Consider the following 19,596-nt stretch of genomic DNA (forward strand, 5'->3'; position numbering starts at 1 on the left):
TAAAAATATACAGGGTGTTCCATTTAAAAAAATAAAGTAGGTGGCGACTTCCGGTATAACCGGAAGTGCAAGAAATCTGAAAATATTTTAGTCGAAGAGATCGTAATTGATAATACTTAAGTCTGAATTCTCAAATTTTTATTTTCGCCAGAACCCCAGAAACGTCTAATGACCGGTCTCGCTGAGACACCCTGTATATATATTATTAATCATAATAACCAAATTGGATGTATATTATATATTTATGGAATTCAGAGTTGTGGTTAGTCAGAGAGAGGATGTCACACATGATACGTTTTAAGTGTCGTCTCATAGGCAGAGTTAGTTTATTCATCGGCATGTTTAGGCATCATATGAGCGTGATTATTATTTAAGCAACCAGAATATGTCAAAATCCAGTAGACCACCCATTACAAGCCTAGACTACTGTCGGCAAAGATATTAAAGTGGTTCGAAAAGATTTCTGACAGTCAAGGGTCACAAGATAATAGTTTAACGCTATCACCGCTCTTAATATGCTTAGATTCATATGAAATCCACCACCCACTAAAATTCAAACTACAATTTTGAAACTTCGGTAAAATAATGCTTTATTATCAACTAAGAAACGATGAAAGTTTTCGCCGAAAAAACTCAACTGTTGTTTCCTGTACCATCTCCAACTTTCAATATTTTCTTCCTAGCAATTAATGAATTTCTGCCCTCAAGCTGTTAAGTAGAAGTAGACGTCTTGTAATACCCCCAGTGCGACGTCATCGAAATTTTGCCCATATCAATGACTTTGATGTTGGCCAAATTATCGGTATGAAAGAGGCGGGTCTCTCATTCCGAGAGATTGGGAGAAGGCTGAATCGGGACCACACTACAGTTCCTCAGATATGGTCTTTATGATCCGAAGAAGGTATTCAGAGGCGCCGTCTTGCTGGAAGACCCGCCCGAAGAAGCAACGCACATGAAAACCAACTCCTTAGGGGGATCGATTTCAAACAACAAGGTTGATTTCTTCCTTTGGGCTTCATTCATACCGTCCTTACCTTCGGCTTCCATTAACACCTCCACATAAAGTAGCCAGACTTGCATGGTGTCAAGAACGGCAAGGGTAGGTTCATCAATGGAATGACATCGTCTTCAGCGAGAATCAAGGTTTTGTTTATGGGTGCACGATGGTCGTAGAAGGATGCGGCGACATCGAGGGGAAAGACGGAATTTGGAGTTCGTTCAAAGACGACACATAACACCTGGGGTTATGGTTTGAGAGGCGATATGTGCTGGGCGAAGGTCACCTCTTACGTTCATTCCAGGCACATTAAACGCACGTCGTTACGTCGACAACGTTCTTGAACCAGTGTTAGTACCTTTCATGCAGACATTGCAGAATGCCACTTTCCATAATGCAAGACCCCATATTGATATGGTTACAAGAAGGTTCCTGGAGCAGGTTGTATTGCAGATTTTGCCTTGGCCTTCACGGTCATCGGACTTGTCGCCGATTGAACATGTCTGAGATATGATTAGTCGGCGACTAAGACAAGTACCCAGGTCTCCTGAGAATCTGGATGAACTTCGACATTATCTAAAGGTTGCATGGAACGAGATACCCCAGGAGGATATCGACCACTTAATATAGAGCATGGGTAGAAGAGTTAATGCATGCTTTATCTTGAAAGATGTTAATTTTTGTTTTGTTGTTTTTGGAAGTTTCAAAATTTTAGTCTAATTCTTAATGAGTGGTGTATTTCACGTGAAAGTGAGAGTACATCGATTTGTAACTAATATTATAGTCATATACTATCATAACCTTCCACAACCTACATTTATTTCAGATTTATATGGTACTCCGTATGTCTTCGTCGTCCAAAAGCTGCGAGTCCAAATAAAAGTCCAAAAGTTATTCATGTATGCTGTATGTCTAAAGCAATGTCGGCAATTAATTTATGGACGTTTCGCATTTACAAAGCTCGGTTCTGACGAAAAACTCAACACAACCTAATTCAACCCAAACCCAACCCAAATCTTCCCGGGCTTTAATACACAACGTCAGTGTGTAACAAAATGTATGTCACACAGATATAAAATCTGAGAGGAAGAAGAATATTGCTCAACACCAAGTCGTTTGCCTAACATCCTCGTCGCCGGTGTACCAAATAATTTTTTTAAATTTAATTATCCAAGACTTGCTTCTGAGAAAAAAACATTGATGTTTGAACAAGAATTTTTGCTATAAATCGAGTTTGAATTAAATGACAGATGTTTAGTGGGCATAATTAACCGGATTCGAATTAAAAGCATTCCCCGGAAAGGGAAGATGCGAGGTTGGAAAGACGGAGGCGTTACGACGGAAAGTTTGATATTAAAGATTTAATTCCCGCTCCCAGGCGGAAGCCGCGAAATTCGCGTCGCGTTTCCGCCCAGGCAACTATTTAAGTACTTTACGGCCATCCGTTAACCCCCTCGTACAATGGAGCTTCGGGCACAACTATTTTTCGAGAACCGCTAGCTTGCTTAAAATTGCCGGAACGCCGCGGGAAGTCCAACTTCCGACAGGAGCCAATCCTAATTAATATTCCCGGACAGTACGCTTAAAGTTCTAACGAAATATTTTAAACTGTCGTCGGTTCTGTGTCATCTACTCAAAGAAACTTTTTAGAACTCTCTTGTTTCAACCAATCAAATCCCATCAAGCGATGTATAATTTACTAGTTTTCTTTGTAAACTGTGCTTTCAGTTTATAATAGAATACCTCGTTTTATGTGGCGTAATACGGAGCAGTTCGAATCCGGTGACCTTTGAGAGCATTTTCATGTAACCAACCCTCCGAAACCAACCTGAATATAGATGAGGGGGTGTAAATTTACGCGTAACATTTTGCGTGCGTGTATCTTGTGCGCGCACAAAAATAATTTAAAATTAACTCTGTGCTGTTTTTTTTTACAGGGTATCATTTTAAATCATAACATGTCCGCCAGGATCATAAGAAGCAATCAGAGTCTCGTCCTTCAACGTGTTACGAGACAAAGTGCAGGGAGATACGTTTGTTCTGTAGTGAACGCTGAGGGAGAAACACTCAGCAACGAACTGGCATTTCGTGTTCAATGTAAGTACGTCAAGGGTAATAGTATCAAGATTGCGACTTTCGACGCTCGAAAACCGTCGCTAATCGTGAATTGTGGCGCTTTAAATTGACGCCACAAGACATTTCAAACCACCCAGTAATCTAACAACAGAAAAATAAACTCGGTTAATTCATTAAGGTTTTCTATTTTTAAAATAACTAAATGTTAAACTAACACGAAGCTAAAAAAGGTAAACTTATCTTATTTACATTTTGGATTAAGTTGTTGAATCTGACCGCAATTTCAGAAGACAACAGTTAACGGTTTCGCAACTCCGAAGATTAATTTACCATTCCCCAAACCCTCATACACATACCCCATACATCCCTTATAGTTCCAAGTTAGACCTTCGATACCTGCGGCATGTACCCAATCACGCCTGCCATTGACGGAATCGATTGAATACCCGACATTCGCTCTCTCTGTAAACACGCGCACACACACGAAGATCAAATATCGTCGACGAGGTTGTTGGGGGCGCGGGGTAAAGGGGTTATAAAGGGGCGGCGTAGCCCATTATCGAGGAGGCCGCGATTACCATAAACACCTGACTGTAATTATGCAGTTCCTAATAGGCGATCTCAGCGTCTAATATTTGATGGTGCCACCAACGTCTCCAACAACCCCCTCTCACATCTCCCCGACGTCGAATAATTTGATGATCTGCACTTCCGGACTTACTTAATACTCTGTGATTATTACTACAGCTTCGTTTTCTTTTCTAACTGAATAAATAAATATACGCGATGATGTAACGTGTAGTTCATTTTGGGAGATGATTATGGGTGAGCGTGCAAACAAAACACGGTGACACATTTACAAGGACTATAAAAGCCAATTAAGGGTAGGTAGTTTTGTTAATTACCTCGGCGCCTGCAACTCCACCTGTCGCTGCCCACCCCCAAACGGCGATTAATCGGGGGCCCGTATCGGAGGGAAAACATAACAAAAAAAAGCTGTGGCGTCGTCGTGTGTGAAAAAAGGGGTCGGACTTTAAATATTTACGCGAGCGCCTCCACTCGGGTTTATTTAGTGGAGGTATTATCAGGGGATAACGAGTGTCCTACCAGGGCAATACATCACGGATGTTGTGACAAGGGGGCTTTGGAACGGTGCAGGACGCGACGCGGCCACTGTTCCCTAATGGACCACTGGGCCTCAGGATAATAAAGTGATGGAGAGAGAGGATTGACCGGAAAAGTTGCAACGTATCGACCAGAAGAATCTCCAGTCTAAGAACTCTATTAAACCAGCTATTTGTCATTTATCGACATCGTTCACTCTTTTGACAACTACGTCTTACGTGTTCTTAACCCAAAACTTTTTTAACTTTTCACAAGAGCGAAGTAAATTTTATAGCGTACTTTTATAGTAGGGAAATCCATAAACATCCCCTACTTCCGGATACAATTTGTGGAAAACCTGCAGGCGTTCATCGTGAATTGCCGTCAATTGGTTGGCTTTCCGTTGATGTTGGATGGAAAACGTGATGGAGGCGATTTCCTTGAGAAGGTGCCATGTGGGTGCCGCACCGCGTGACTAACGACTCAAAGAAATGCAAAACGCGAACGCGAATCGGCTCGAATGGCGTAACGACCCGTGACGGCATCTTATTATTGTAATAGACAGCTACAAATGAGTTTTCCACACGCTTTTCTCGCCAGCGGAAAACTCTTCTCGTGTCATTGAGGCAAATGTTTCGTCGACGGTGATGATTACCGAAGTGTCATTACGAAAACACCGTCGTAAACGAGACATACAAATTTCAGATCATTTATCTTAATAAACGTTATAATATATTCAAAAAAAAATCGACCTATATCTAACTCGAAAACCTAGCAATACGAGTTGTTAAAAACACCGATTTTTAAATTTGCTTCATGTGTGACTATGCGCAAGTTTCAAAATGCTTTTAGTTGGGGAAGTGTAAAGTGAAAACAAAGCTCGATGCGATCGCAGAAAATAGTGTTTTGACGTTGATATTTCATAACGATTTTAAGAGCGTATACATGTTGTTTCCAAACCTGAAAAGTGAATATGTTTGGAACATGTTTTAGAAACGACATGTACTAAATTGAACCACCAAGTTTTAACTTTGTAAAAAATATAACAACTGTCAACACTATCTCTCAACATCTCTTTCGACACCGTCGTTGAAAGACGATAACCAACACGCTAAAATATACACGATCAAATAGAATTAATCTAAAGAGAAGATATCTAAGAGGCAATCTTTATATCATCAAAGAGTCTGAAGCCGAGGTCGTTTGCGGTCGAGGCGCTACAATTTGCATTCTTAATGAGATAGTAGTTGAGTAGTAGTAATGCTAAAATTTTCACAGTTAGAGAGATAATAGCTGACAGCCAAGGCGGTACAAACTCATTCGTTAAAAAAATTTTAGTCAATATTCACCATTGCAGAGATAAAAGTCGAGGTCACTTGCAGCCGAGGCGCTACAATATATACTCTTAACGATATATCTCGTTCGTTGAAGAGATAGTAGTAGTGACATTAAACTTTACACCGCATCGGTACTAATTTATCTCAATCACTTTCTGGCGTCTTTCAATACCAAGCTCCCTTAATATCATCTTGGAGATCCTTGAACATCGTTTTTAATAGCTCTCAGCATCATCTCTAACTTCTGTCGTTATCAGAATAATACCACAATTATCTTTCTTTCATTACTTCATCTCTAAATTAATTGAATGATTTTATGAATACCTTTGAAAACTACTTTTGGTCTCGTGGTCTTAAATGTCTCGTCTTTGGTAGCACTCGAGTGATGGGCAAAATGTAGTTGCGTTTTTAACAGATCGCATTGTAATGTATATAGTTAATAGTTTAATTTAATTCAGTTTTAAGGAATACTACTTGTTTGTTTGTGCAATTACGTGATACCAGCATAAATTCAGCAGAAGTAAGTCTAACTAGTTTCGGCCCTTGCCCATCTTCAGAGACTCTATAAATAGATTAACATCTCTCATTTTATCCATTTTACAAACAAGTTTTTTAATATTTCTTTTTGTTTTGTTAAAAAAGTTCACATATCAAAGTCGAAATCAGATTATTAGTTACTCATTTACAAAATTAAAGTTTAAAATGTTGTAAAATGAAATTAAAGACGAAGTGTTACAAGTTTACAGGTTAAAATTTAAGCACACTCTTTTCTAACAAAAGAAATATTAAGAAACGTGGCTTAAAAATCGACGATTTTTTTTTAAATCAATGTGAAATGACCCAAAAAACACGTTAGAAATAAAAAGAAAGTGTGGAAAAGTGACTAACACTAGATTAACTTCAGTTATAAAACTTCTATTATATGATAACTAACTTCAGGTTTAAAATGTCAACCTCAATTTTGACATATTTGTAATCTTCATTAAAATTCCTTTAAAATGAGTACAAACACGACATATTTATCTTCAATATTAATGAAGTTATGGTCAACTTCCGGTTAAGAATGACAACGTCAATTTTAACATATTTGTAATCGTCGTGAAAAATCCTTTAAAATGAGTCCAAACATGATACGTTTAATTCCGATATTACTCGAGATATTTGCAACTTCCGGTTTGAAATGTCAATGTCATTTTGACATATTCTTATAAAATGTCTTAATATTTGTCACAAAATAAAAATATAATAAAAAAAAATAAAAAAATTAAGGTTGGTATTAATTTTTAAAAATTAAATTCCTTTTTTATTCTAACTTTTTTGTTTTTTGAGATTAGTGCGTCATCTTTGGACTCATTTTAAAGGTTTTTTAATGAAGATGACAAATATGTCAAAATTGACTTAGACGTTTCTAACCGGAAGTGATTGTATTTCCATTAATATTAAAGTTAAATATGTCGAGTTTGAACTCATTTTAAAGGATTTTTTATGAAGTTGACAAATATGTCAAAATTAAAAGTTGAAAGTTCGAACTTTTTGGTTTTTTGAGATAAATGCGTCATCTTTGGACTCATTTTAAAGGTTTTTTAATGAAGATGACAAATATGTCAAAATTGACGTTGACGTTTCAAACCGGAAGTGATTGTATTTCCATTAATATTAAAGTTAAATATGTCGTGTTTGGACTCATTTTAAAGGATTTTTTGTGAAGTTGACAAATATGTCAAAATTAAAAGTTGAAAGTTCGAACTTTTTAGTTTTTTGAGATAAATGCGTCAAGTTTGGACTCATTTTAAAGGTTATTTTATGAAGATTACGAATATAATAATAAAATTAAAGTTGACATTGACAACTGAGTTCTCCTTCTAGTTTTAGTTCAATAAAAATATACAGCATAGTAATATCTTATACTAGCTAGCGCTACTTACCACTGCCACTAGAACTAACACTAAACCGAGAAAGAAACATTCGGATTTAGACCTCAAGATCTCTCAAGACGGCTAAACCCGAATGATTCTAGTTCTAGGTCTTGTGTTAGGTCTAGTGATAGTGCTAGTGTAAAACTAGAACTAACACTAGACCTAGAACTAGAAATATGCGGGTTTAGCCGTGCTAGTGGTAGTAGGTCCGTCTAGTGTTAGTTCTAGTTTTAGTGCAATAAAAATATGCAACATAGTGATATCTTATGCTAAGTAATAATAATATAAGATGAGATGTGAGATAGATGTAGTGTCTCTAAAGATGACCAAGGGCCGAAACTAGTTAGACTTAAATTTTATATAAAACTAGACAAAATAAAACTAGATATAGTTTTTGTTTGATTAATAGAATTGATATATGTTTTAGAAGAATAAATTTCCAGTTGAATTCCTCTCTTTTATCCAAGACGACCGCTTTTAGTGAAAATCAGTCATCCACGAAACGAGGGTCTCCGGTGGTCCGGTTATCTGAGAGTTACACAATTAATAGTGGCCGCAACAGTTTCGCAACACAGCGGAGAGATACTTTTCGTTGGACACTTGTCCCCGGCCATTAAGTGATAAGCAGTTGTTTGCTCTAGTAATTTACCCTTCGGGTTTACTCTCGAGGATGGCGAGTCCCATCGTTTCCAGGAATTAAATCACCTGAACGCGTCCGTGTATTTACTTTGAAATAGTACTATTAGTAAAGTTTGTTTGTGTTCATTTTCGTTCGCCTCCTTTTAGTTTTGAAATTTTGAAAAGAACCTCGTCTAATGTTTGAATAGACTTCGGGGTAGTTGTTAACAAGTTGTTATACAACCACCGGATTATTGATCCCATAAAGGGACGAACATAAATAGACGACAGGACGCGTAGTTTACGCGTAAAGGGGTTTCGTCGTGTTACGTAAACAGAGTAGGAAACTTGTACGAGAGCCATCATCAACCCCTATGTGATCTAAACCGTGGTTAATATTGATGTTGTTGTATCGGATAGTTTGGGACACTCATCTAAGCACAAAGCGATTTTCCAAATCTGTAACTCAACATCTAAATGTACACATAATGTTTATGAAAATGATTATTTTTAGATCAGAAATTGTTATTAAACCCGAACCAAACTTTCCAAAACGGCCAATCGACTACAGATGGTGCCCCCAATAAGCATTTTACGCGCGGCGCTTTTAATATACAGTAACGGTCGAGATGGCACCAGCAGACGCTTAAATATTTTACGGTGACAGAATACGTTCCTGATAAAACCACGAAAACTTCTCAACCCAACGCTTTTCCCCATTTTCATCCCCAATTTTATGATAGGTAACAAAACTCTTCATACGTTTTTCTTATATTAAATAAAAAATTATCATATTAAGCATTTAATTTTTTTTTCCGTTTACGTTTTAAGTGAATATAAAACTGACATCATACGAGTTAATACCAACCTGTACCGTCCAGATAATAGATAGCGGCTTAATTACGCCCTCGACTCTGATATCAATCAATCAATCGACAAGCGAGGCTTCCGGTATCCGGGCTAATGATTAAACCAATTAACGAGACGCCATGCTCCGGTTTCAGATGCCCCGATTTGCAGACAAGACCGCATTGTGGTCCTCGGAGCGTCGAGAGGAGAAAACATTGACGTCGTCTGCGAGATCGAAGCGGATCCTCCGGCAAAAACCTACAGGTGGAAGTTCAACAACTCCGGAGAAACGCTCGATGTCGACGCCGAAAGATTTGCGAAAACAAGCAACGGATCTATGAGTATATTACGATACACACCAGTCCATGAAATGGATTATGGATTGTTATCTTGTTGGGCTTCCAATTCAGTTGGACATCAAATAAATCCCTGTGTTTTTCAAGTTGTAGCAGCAGGTAAATAAAATTTGATATATAAAAATTTCAACAAAATTTTTAAAATAACTCTTTGTTTTTTATAATACGAATTAAAAATAATTGTATCATTTTAAAACGTTATCATCGATTAACGAACTTGTTGTAAAGGACATTTACGAAGAGTACTTACACAAAATTGTCGGGGCAATCGTTTCCAATTAATATCCGGAATTAAAATGCCGCCGTTGATTAAATTAATTGATAATCATAATTCGCATTTCGAGGCAAGATAATCCGGCATTAAATGGTTGCCATATTTAATCATTTAAAAGCGACGGCTTTAATTTAATGCGACAACGCAACACGCTGGCGTTATGTCATATAAATAACATTTTCGATGGGATAAAAATGTCGATCAACCGAACGTGGTACCTAATAAAACAATATTTACCATTTTCATACGAATTATTATTGTTAATAATAATGTATTGTGGAAATCCCAAATAATAATTTATACATATAGTATATATTTTATAAATGAATTTAAAAAAAAAGTTTTTGAATAAAAAATGACGATATTTTTATTTATATCGTAATATACAGGGAATTTCATATAACTTGCAATATATGACAATGCTAGTGTAAAACTAGAACTAACACTACGCCGAGAACTAGAAACATTTGGATTTAGCCGCACGTTTCTCAAGATGGCTAAACCGGAATGATTCTAGTTCCAGGTCTAGTGTTAGTTCTAGTTTTAGTTCAAGAAAAATATGCAACATAGTGATATCTTATGTTAACTAGTGCTACCTACCACTGTCACTAGAACTAACATTAAACCTAGAACTAGAAACATTCACACATGTTGGTTGCATTTTATTTGGGACAAAGTAAGTGGGTACGCCAAAGGTAGATGAATACACCTGGTTTCTATGGAAATATATTTTTGTACAGCTGACTTTTTGTGGAGATCCGCCGTGTTGGCACCACAGCTGATTCCAGTTTAGATTTAACAGCTGTAGATAATTTTGGAAATTTTTTAGAAACAAGATTTGCCCTACAATTTCCAATAAGCTTACCATTCAAATTTTCGTTATAAAAGTGCACCATCATTTTTTATGGCAGCTAAAACATTAAAACTCCAGTATCCTTGAAATTGTCTTTCACGAAATATGTGTTAGCACTAGTTAGTATCACTCCAATAAGAAGAGTTATGCCGGTTGAAGGTTGAACATACCATTCTTGTGAAATTTTGCCTCATCTGTCCAAACTATTTTTTCCAAAAAATCTTCATCTTCTTGAGTTTTAATCAACATAAATTCACAAAAATCAATTCTCCTTTGATCGTAATAAGGATGAAAGTTATGTTTTTTTAAATTTCTGTGATTGATTTTCTTAGATATTCCCAAATCTCTTTTAGCATCTAATAACGATTTTTCAGGATATGCTCTGAAGTACCCCAAAACTGTAATTTCATTTTCTTCGTTATCTACGATTGGTTTAACTCTTTTGTCCTTTCCAACAATCTGGCCATAGGTTCTACAATTACTAAATTCTAAACGGAACATGATTAACATGTTTGCAACGTAAACATCAAATTATTTTATTATAAAAATTGTGACATCATTCCCTCCTTTATTTCTAAAACTCCAATTATAACGACGTTTCGGGAAATGTTCCCATCATCAGGTTAATAATACTCTTATCTAAAGAAACACGAATTACTAAATTAAAAATAACATAATTACTATTACAAACATGAAAAACAATCTCCATACACTTAACTCACAAAAGATTTTTTGTTTAGTTTATAGAATATGATTCTTACCTAAGACTATTATCAATTTTTATCACTAATTGTTTCTTAAATTTATTCCGATACATCTTATCATGCTTACGAATCAAGTCTAAGAGAAATTTTCATACAAGGTCAGATAACAATTGTATTCCTTTGTCCGAAACCTGTTTTCTCTCCTATATTCTATTATATCACTAATTTATTTAAAATATCCGCATAATGTGCCCCTATTCTTCCTACATCGGTTTTAAAATTAACAACATAGTTAAGCATGTAAGCATGATAAGATGTATCGGAATAAATTTAAGAAACAATTAGTGATAAAAATTGATAATAGTCTTAGGTAAGAATCATATTCTATAAACTAAACAAAAAATCTTTTGTGAGTTAAGTGTATGGAGATTGTTTTTCATGTTTGTAATAGTAATTATGTTATTTTTAATTTAGTAATTCGTGTTTCTTTAGATAAGAGTATTATTAACCTGATGATGGAGTTTTAGAAATAAAGGAGGGAATGATGTCACAATTTTTATAATAAAATATACCAAAGCCTCCATAAACTAAAAATTATAGATCAAATTATTCGTTTTAATACGATAGTTTTTGTTTCTTCGGTGTGGTTGCTTCAAACCAAAGCCAACTGATAATTTTAAATTTAATTTTTTTCAAGTTTTAAAAACCGTACATTTTAGATATAGGAATGTAATGACAAAATTCCCTTATTTTGCAGCGTATAATGCGCTGGTGAAGGAAAAAATTGGGGTTGTCATTTAAAAAAAAAACTTCTTTCCTCTTCTCGAGATAGGGAAATTCGGCACAAATTTCTGACCAACCTGTATAATTTTTTAAAAAACTTTTCAAGGTTTATGTAAGCTATGGGTCCTCTCTGTGCAAACCCTGAGAATATTTAGCAGATATTTTACATCTCCCAAAATTTTCTAAAAAACTGAAATAATTCAAAAATGGTCATGCAAAATTACTGGAAATTTAAGAAAATGTAATTTTACTGTAATATTACCGGTAAGATTACCAAAATTTTCATTTTTTATTCAGTGCTGAAAGTGGTAGATTATCTTCCTATTCATCTTCATCTCTGACGAAGTTATCAGTATCACTTCCACTTTCGACCGTGTCATTATCGTCCCTATTTTCTTCAGCGCTTTCTTCCTTTTGACCTGTTTTCTTATTAATTAAATTGTGGTTGTGTGATATATATGCGCTCTTTCAACGGTCAGTCGATTTCTTCTTTGACTGTGAATAAATCCTTGTCTATAAATAAAGTAATAACATAGGACTAAATTCTAAAATTTTATTGATTATACCAACGTGCTGAAAGTTCTTTCCGTAGCTGCTGTAGATGCTGGCAAGTTTAATATATCCGAAGCTAGTGAGCTCAAGCTTTTACTGGAACAGATTCCTAATCACCACGTAACCCCATTTAATTTTTCACTAAAATTGACCAACTCTTTTGCAAAGAAACCACTTCTCACTTTGTATATCCGGCAAGTTCAGTAGTTACTATTTTCAGGATCATTATGCCTCTGATGACTTAGCTATTTCAAAAATAAATTCTGATCATCCTGATAAAATTCCAAATCATCCTCTATTTGCTGGTTCCAGTAAATTAGCAACTATATGTATCGGTTTTATCGATTTATTCATTCTTGACATTAAAATACTCTTAATTGTGTCCTGCTCATCTTGAAGTATCAATGTTGATAATAATTGTCGTGATATAGCAGCTTCTATTTCCAAAAAGGCATCAAAAACCTTTGACTCTTTGGGTCCCTAGGTATTCCCCTATTTTCTTGATATTACAGATATCATAGAGCGATTGTGACTGAACTCTTGGACGATAGATGTCTCTTATAGCTGATGTTGAACAACATTTTAATCTGTATTTAGAGGGTTACCTTACGTTTAATATTACGGTAACTTAGCAGGTAATATTACTTTTCACATCACTAGGTGCACTCTAGACATATGATAACTTATATCAAATTATATTAAAATGTAGCGGGGATCTCGAAAATTCAATAAAAATTGTTACATTCCATTTAAACTAACGAAGTTGGGGTCCATTTTCGGTATAACCGGAAGTTGGAGAAAGCTGAAAATATTTTAGCTGAAACGAGCTCCTCGGATAAACGCTATATGTAAATTTTCAGAAAAATAGTGCCACATACATATAGACTCCCATATACTGCATTTTAAGTGAAATTCACTGTATATATTTTATAAATGAATTAAAAAAAAAGTTTTTGAATAAAAAATGATTTGATGTTTTTATTTTTATCGTAATATATGTAAAAAAAAACTTTCTCGTTTTCATATCGTTCGTCATGAAAGTAGCTTTCATATCCGGTCGCATAATCCTTTCGTACCATGTAACGCAGTACTTAATTCAACATTTAGCAGATATCACGAGATGCAATTTTTCTTTCCGGCGTACTTAGTAGCAATTAGATAAACAAAATTACGACCTCGCCATCACAGCAGGGCTTTAAAACTCGCGTGTCGCCTAAATCCACTTCGTAAATGTGTAATGCTTTAATTTTAATGCCTTTAATTCTGATCCTACATCACTTTGTAAGCGTACACTATTCAGTTATAAGGGTGTTATAAAATCATGAGGTTTACATATTCTTGATGGTTCGGAAAACATAATTTTCATATTTTTTTGAATACTCTGTATAACTGTGTTTCTACAACAATTCCAACTCAACATTACAATAGTTCCAAACCACTTTACACATCCCGCATATCCCAAGCGTCTTATGTTCCCTTATTCAAACCCAGCACTCCCCACGAAACTAAATGCCAAACCCAAACTATGCGTTCAAACTAACTTTGTAACCTAATCGTTTCCCTTTAAAAGGTAAACCGTTTCCGGTACGCAATTGTTCACTGTCCAACCAAACGAGCAGCTCCGTGGAAGTCCTGTGCCTTCCCGGTTTCGATGGAGGCCTCACCCAACATTTCCTACTCGAATTATACTCAACGAATTCCGCGGTACCAAGATATAATATGACTTCAACGAAAGAACCGTACTTTTTTTTGGATAATTTGGAGCCGGACGTCACTTTTAGGATCGCGGTATTTGCAATCAACGCAAAAGGACGCAGCAACGGGGTTATCTTAGAAGAAGTCACTTTTCGGGACGCCGAGAAACGAACAGGTAGGTGACATTTCTTATAGTTGTGAACTTTTCCTTCTGTACGTTTTTGAGTTTGTCATGACGAGACGTAGTCGTCGCCGACTTTACGGTTTCTAAAAGGGGTTGGGTATGCGCATATTTTCGTGCCACACGACTTTCGTGTACATCAAAGGGTGCCGTGAAATGCGCACTTCCGGCAACGTGAAATCTATTACGTTCTAAAGTCGAATTACAAACAAGAAATTGTTGACGATAAAAATTATCAACGTTTTTATAAATTAATGAAACTAAATGTTGCACTTAAACGATGATATTTATTGTATATAAATTAGATTTCTACCGGTTTCGACTGTGTGACAGTCATCTTCAGGATATCGAGCTGTGTGATTGCAAAAACTACATTCGTTACATTTAAATAATAAAAGTAAGCACGTGTTTATTCACGTCTATTATCAAAATATGAACAATTAAAAACTTACGTCATCGAATATAAACTTAAACGGGAGCTCATCGCAACGAAATCTGAAAGTTCCTTCACAATAAATTATTAAAACAACTATACTCTGTTTTTAAACCAGGAGGAGTAAACGCGAAAGTCAGATTTACACTAGGAAAAATCACCAGAAAATATCACTAGATATTTTGGCGGTAAATTTAAATTAATAATTATTATTATTTATTTATTTACTTATTATTGTATTTATTTTCGTTTGTTATCGTCAACACTAAACATACAAATTAACATTGAAGTTATGAGTGTATTTATTTCAAAATATAATAAAGAAGGGTTTAAGATCACAAAATTTACAATAATGACACGAAACTGTCGAATTGTCAATAACCTAACCTTCAAATTCAAAATTGCCTGTGTGTGAACCTTCCTCGCATTCAATCAATCACGTGCAAGGTCAATCTGGTGACAAATTTAAAATACTCCTCCTGGTTTAAAAACAGAGTATAGTTGCCAAAGAAAACTTCAAGGTATAATTCTGCGTATGGTGGGAATAAGCACATAAGTCAAAATATCGCATTTTGGTATTAAGTCAAATTCAGCCTTTGTAACCGAAAATGCACCACTGTATAAAATCATATAAGTCAATAACGAAGCGTAGAGGGGTTATATATGAATGTGTATATACACATTAGTCGAAGTGCGACAATATGCGGTGGGTATAATAACAAGTCAGACTTATGTGGTTTTACACTCCGTATTTACAGGGAAAAGTAACATAAGTCAGACTTGAGTGATTATGCGCTAAACCTTTGTAGCGAATAACAACGCAGTACTTGATATACTTGATAGACTTGAAGTTGATTAATACAAAAATGCGATATTTTGAGATATTTTTAGGAATTAAAAAAAAGTTTCATTGAAGTATATAATAGTTATTTATGGTTAAACGCCACATTCAAGCAAAGTAATTAATTAAATCGTACTTTTATTTACCTAGTTTGTACACACATACTCCACGACTATTATTACTACTATTTATTACTATTATTGTTTATTACCACTATTTATTTCTCGCTGTCAAACATTTGCAAAAGAATAAGATTTAAAAACTTTAAAAACCAAATTTTCTACGTTAATTTTATGTATTTTGAATTCGAACACTCAAAGAAACGAACTGTCAATCACTGAATACAAACACTTCACGACATCAAACGAAAGAACTATGTTGCCTTTACCACGATGCAGACCAAAATGCCGAGTTAAAATTTCTGAAGAAAAAAGACTTGTTCTTTTTAAGGAATACTGGAAATTAAATTCCTACGATAAAAGAGCGGCATACATCGGTTCATTGGTAGATATTGTTGATAAAGCCGTCAATAGACCTCAAACAGAAGACCCTAATCGTCAAAAATATAGATTAAAAACCAACAAATATTTCTTAGACATAGATGGTACACGAATACAAACATGCAAAGTTTGTTTTCTTAATACGTTTGGCGAAACAGACAATTTTGTTAATTTAGTTTGTCGTAAGAAAAGTTGTTCAGTATGTGGATTTATTGATAATGATGGGAGGGGACGTAAATCTCCTCCATCCAAATTTTCCAAACAAACAATGGATAATGTTCGTATACATTTATTGTCATTTCCCACCCATGAAAGGCCATTATACGAGACGACAAAATGACAAAAAATATTTACCATCCCACTTCACAATAAAAATGATGTACGACCTTTACCGAGAAAAATATCCACATGGAGTGTCATATCGCTATTACAGTGAAACATTTCACGCTTTGAAATTAGCCATTAAACCAAGAAAATTAGATACCTGTGATTAGATGAATGTGATAAATTTAAGCTCAAATTGGATCTTGCTACAAATTTTAATGATGAGGCAAAGCGTAAACTTATTATTGAACGAGAGTACCATTTATTCGTTGCAGATGAAACATACAAACAAAAAGCAAGAGATAAACAACTAGCAAATGAAAATCTAAGTATCCGATGTTTGACGATTGATTTACAACAGTGCCTGCCTACACCATTCTTATCGAATGCCATCGCGTCTTACAAACGCCAGCTTTGGACGTACAATTTGACAATTCACGACAATGAAAGTAATCAAGCATTTTGCTACATGTGGCATGAGGCTACTGCGGCTCGTGGAGCCAATGAAATCGCTTCGTGTATTTTTAAACATCTTTAAAATCTACCTGCTGGTATTAAAAAAGTTATACTATATTCGGACACGTGCGGAGGACAGAACAAAAACACCTACGTAGCGGCAATGTTAACCTTAGTTTTGCAAAAGTGTCCACACATTTCTACAATAGAACATAAATTCATGTTGCCCGGACACTCTCATATGGAAGTGGATGGCGATCATGTTGTGATTGAGAGGAAAAAAAAAGTAGTACATTGATAAGCCACCCCCATGATTGGTATCAGCTGACCAGACAGACTTTTTAGAATTCTCACATATATTGAAAGGAGGTCCCCTAGTTAAAAGAAAAAAAGATGTTGCACAAAACAATTTTAAGTGGCAACCGTTTAAGCAAACAGTTTGGTATCATCCAATTCAAAACCAGCTTAGACGATTATGAACCATACCAAGAGGTGTCCTTCTTGCGGCAGAAAATATCCGCAAAATGGCTAGATGATGGCGGCAACGTCCCACAAATTAGAAACACCTTATTGCCGATATCCAAAGAAAAGAAGGGGGATCTGTTGTCCCTACTACAGTTTATTCCCCCTGTATTTTATAATTTTTACAGAGGCTTGCCTTCATCTGGCTCAATTGTGTCGACAGATCCTGATTTAGGTGAGATTGATTCAAATTCCGACAACCCCAACTTTTGACAATCTGAAGTATAAATGTGCGATTTTTGTTATTTTAGCTTAAAGATTTGATTGTTCTAGTTCTTCTTACTATGTATACATAAGTAATTTTGAGGTTAATTTAATTTAAGTAGAAAACGTTTATGTTTTCAGTATGTGGCCGATCACATAAGTCAATATTATGTATTTGTTTCACGTGGCAGATGTAACAAGTCGCTCAAAACTCGTTACACCCAGTGCGTATTCAATTAAAATTGAATGCACTGTGTGTGAAATGGTGAGAGATATCACTTTATTAAAAGATATTACTACTATGTTGTTTTATTTTAAAATAAATAAGTTTTTACCCTCTCCTGAAAAGTGACAGATTTTGACTTATGTACTTATTCCCACCATACGCAGAATTAATGTTTGTAAACAAAACTAACCTTACATAACATTCCTTCACGCTATAATTGACATTACAAAAGAAAACTTCACGCTATAATTGCCATTACTAATTGCCAAAGAATACTTCATGGTATAATTAATGTTTGTAAACAAAACTAACCTTACCGAACATTCCTTCACGCTATAATTGACATTACAAAAGAAAACTTCACGCTATAATTGCCATTACAAATTGCCAAAGAATACTTCATGGTATAATTAATGTTTGTAAACAAAACTAACCTTACATAACATTCCTTCACGCTATAATTGACATTACAAAAGAAAACTTCACGCTATAATTGCCATTACTAATTGCCAAAGAATACTTCATGGTATAATTAATGTTTGTAAACAAAACTAACCTTACCGAACATTCCTTCACGCTATAATTGACATTACAAAAGAAAACTTCACGCTATAATTGCCATTACAAATTGCCAAAGAATACTTCATGGTATAATTAATGTTTGTAAACAAAACTAACCTTACCGAACATTCCTTCACGCTATAATTGCCATTACTAATTGCCAAAGAAAACTTCATGGTATAATTAATGTTTGTAAACAAAACTAACCTTACCTAACATTCAGCGTCTGAAGACACAGGGCTAAACCCGAAACTTAAAAATATACAACTTAGCGCTGAATAACAATTAAAACTAGAACTAACACTTGCACTAGAACTATGCTCTGTTTTTAAACCAGGAGGAGTAAACGCGAAAGTCAGATTTACACTGGAAAAAATCACCAGAAAATATCACTAGATATTTTGGCGGTAAATTTAAATTAATAATTATTATTTATTTATTTACTTATTATTGTATTTATTTTCGTTTGTTATCGTCAACACTATACATACAAATTAACATTGAAGTTATGAGTGTATTTATTTCAAAATATAATAAAAAAGGGTTTAAGAACACAAAATATACAATAATGACACGAAACTGTCGAATTGTCAATAACCTAACCTTCAAATTCAAAATCAAAATTGCCTGTGTGTGAACCTTCCTCGCATTCAACCAATCACGTGCAAGGTCAATCTGGTGACAAATTTAAAATACTCCTCCTGGTTTAAAAACAGAGTATAATTAATTTAATTTTAGATGTGACAAGCAAAGTGTACAGCTTTAGGTACGACCAAGGTTTATATATTAAAGGTTGTCTAAGTTCCTATGCTGCAATACTTTGATTTTAGTTTGTGGGCGAGGGGCAAGAGCAGGAGTGTTTCGTGACGTAAGCGATCACGGATTGCGCACGCAACCTCATGGCCATGTGGTGCTCCATGCATTTATTTGATTTGAATTGCTTGGCGGTATTATTTTCCACATGTGACGTAATGCGCAGTCTTTTATTATATATAATATGGATTGAGCTAACTGAATATATCTACTAACAAAAATGTGGCTCAAGGTGAATAGACGCAGATGGAAAGCGATAATGTGAAAGTGTAACAAAGATAGACATAAAACGGTACTAAACAGACAGGCGCATGCGCACAAAAGTGTCAAACCTCTTCCATTTGACGTTTATCGTTTTGTTGTGTCACAGCCAGTCACACCGTTATGTTTAAAAATGTATTGTTTCGTCTACAAAGTTCGC

General features: G+C 35.1%; 1 protein-coding gene and 1 long non-coding RNA gene across 2 annotated transcripts in view; one reads left to right on the plus strand and one right to left on the minus strand.

Moving 5' to 3' along the window:
• LOC111429548 (sidestep II) overlaps positions 1-19,596 on the plus strand; it is a gene marked incomplete at its 5' end in the record, with an annotated part of 126,699 nt that overhangs the window by 92,046 nt on the left and 15,057 nt on the right. The window contains 3 exons of the mRNA XM_023065492.2: positions 2,935-3,094; positions 9,053-9,352; positions 13,990-14,289. Of these exons, the coding sequence (XP_022921260.2) occupies positions 2,935-3,094; positions 9,053-9,352; positions 13,990-14,289 (760 nt within the window). The remainder of the gene's footprint in view (positions 1-2,934; positions 3,095-9,052; positions 9,353-13,989; positions 14,290-19,596) is intronic.
• LOC139430902 (uncharacterized) lies at positions 10,929-11,362 on the minus strand. The gene is made up of 2 exons (XR_011641259.1): positions 11,142-11,362; positions 10,929-11,019 (listed from the first exon to the last, which is right to left on the minus strand). It is a non-coding gene; the product is annotated as an uncharacterized lncRNA (long non-coding RNA).

The sequence above is a fragment of the Onthophagus taurus genome, chromosome 7 (assembly GCF_036711975.1).
Source record: "Onthophagus taurus isolate NC chromosome 7, IU_Otau_3.0, whole genome shotgun sequence".
NCBI classification, from domain to species: Eukaryota; Metazoa; Arthropoda; class Insecta; order Coleoptera; family Scarabaeidae; genus Onthophagus; species Onthophagus taurus.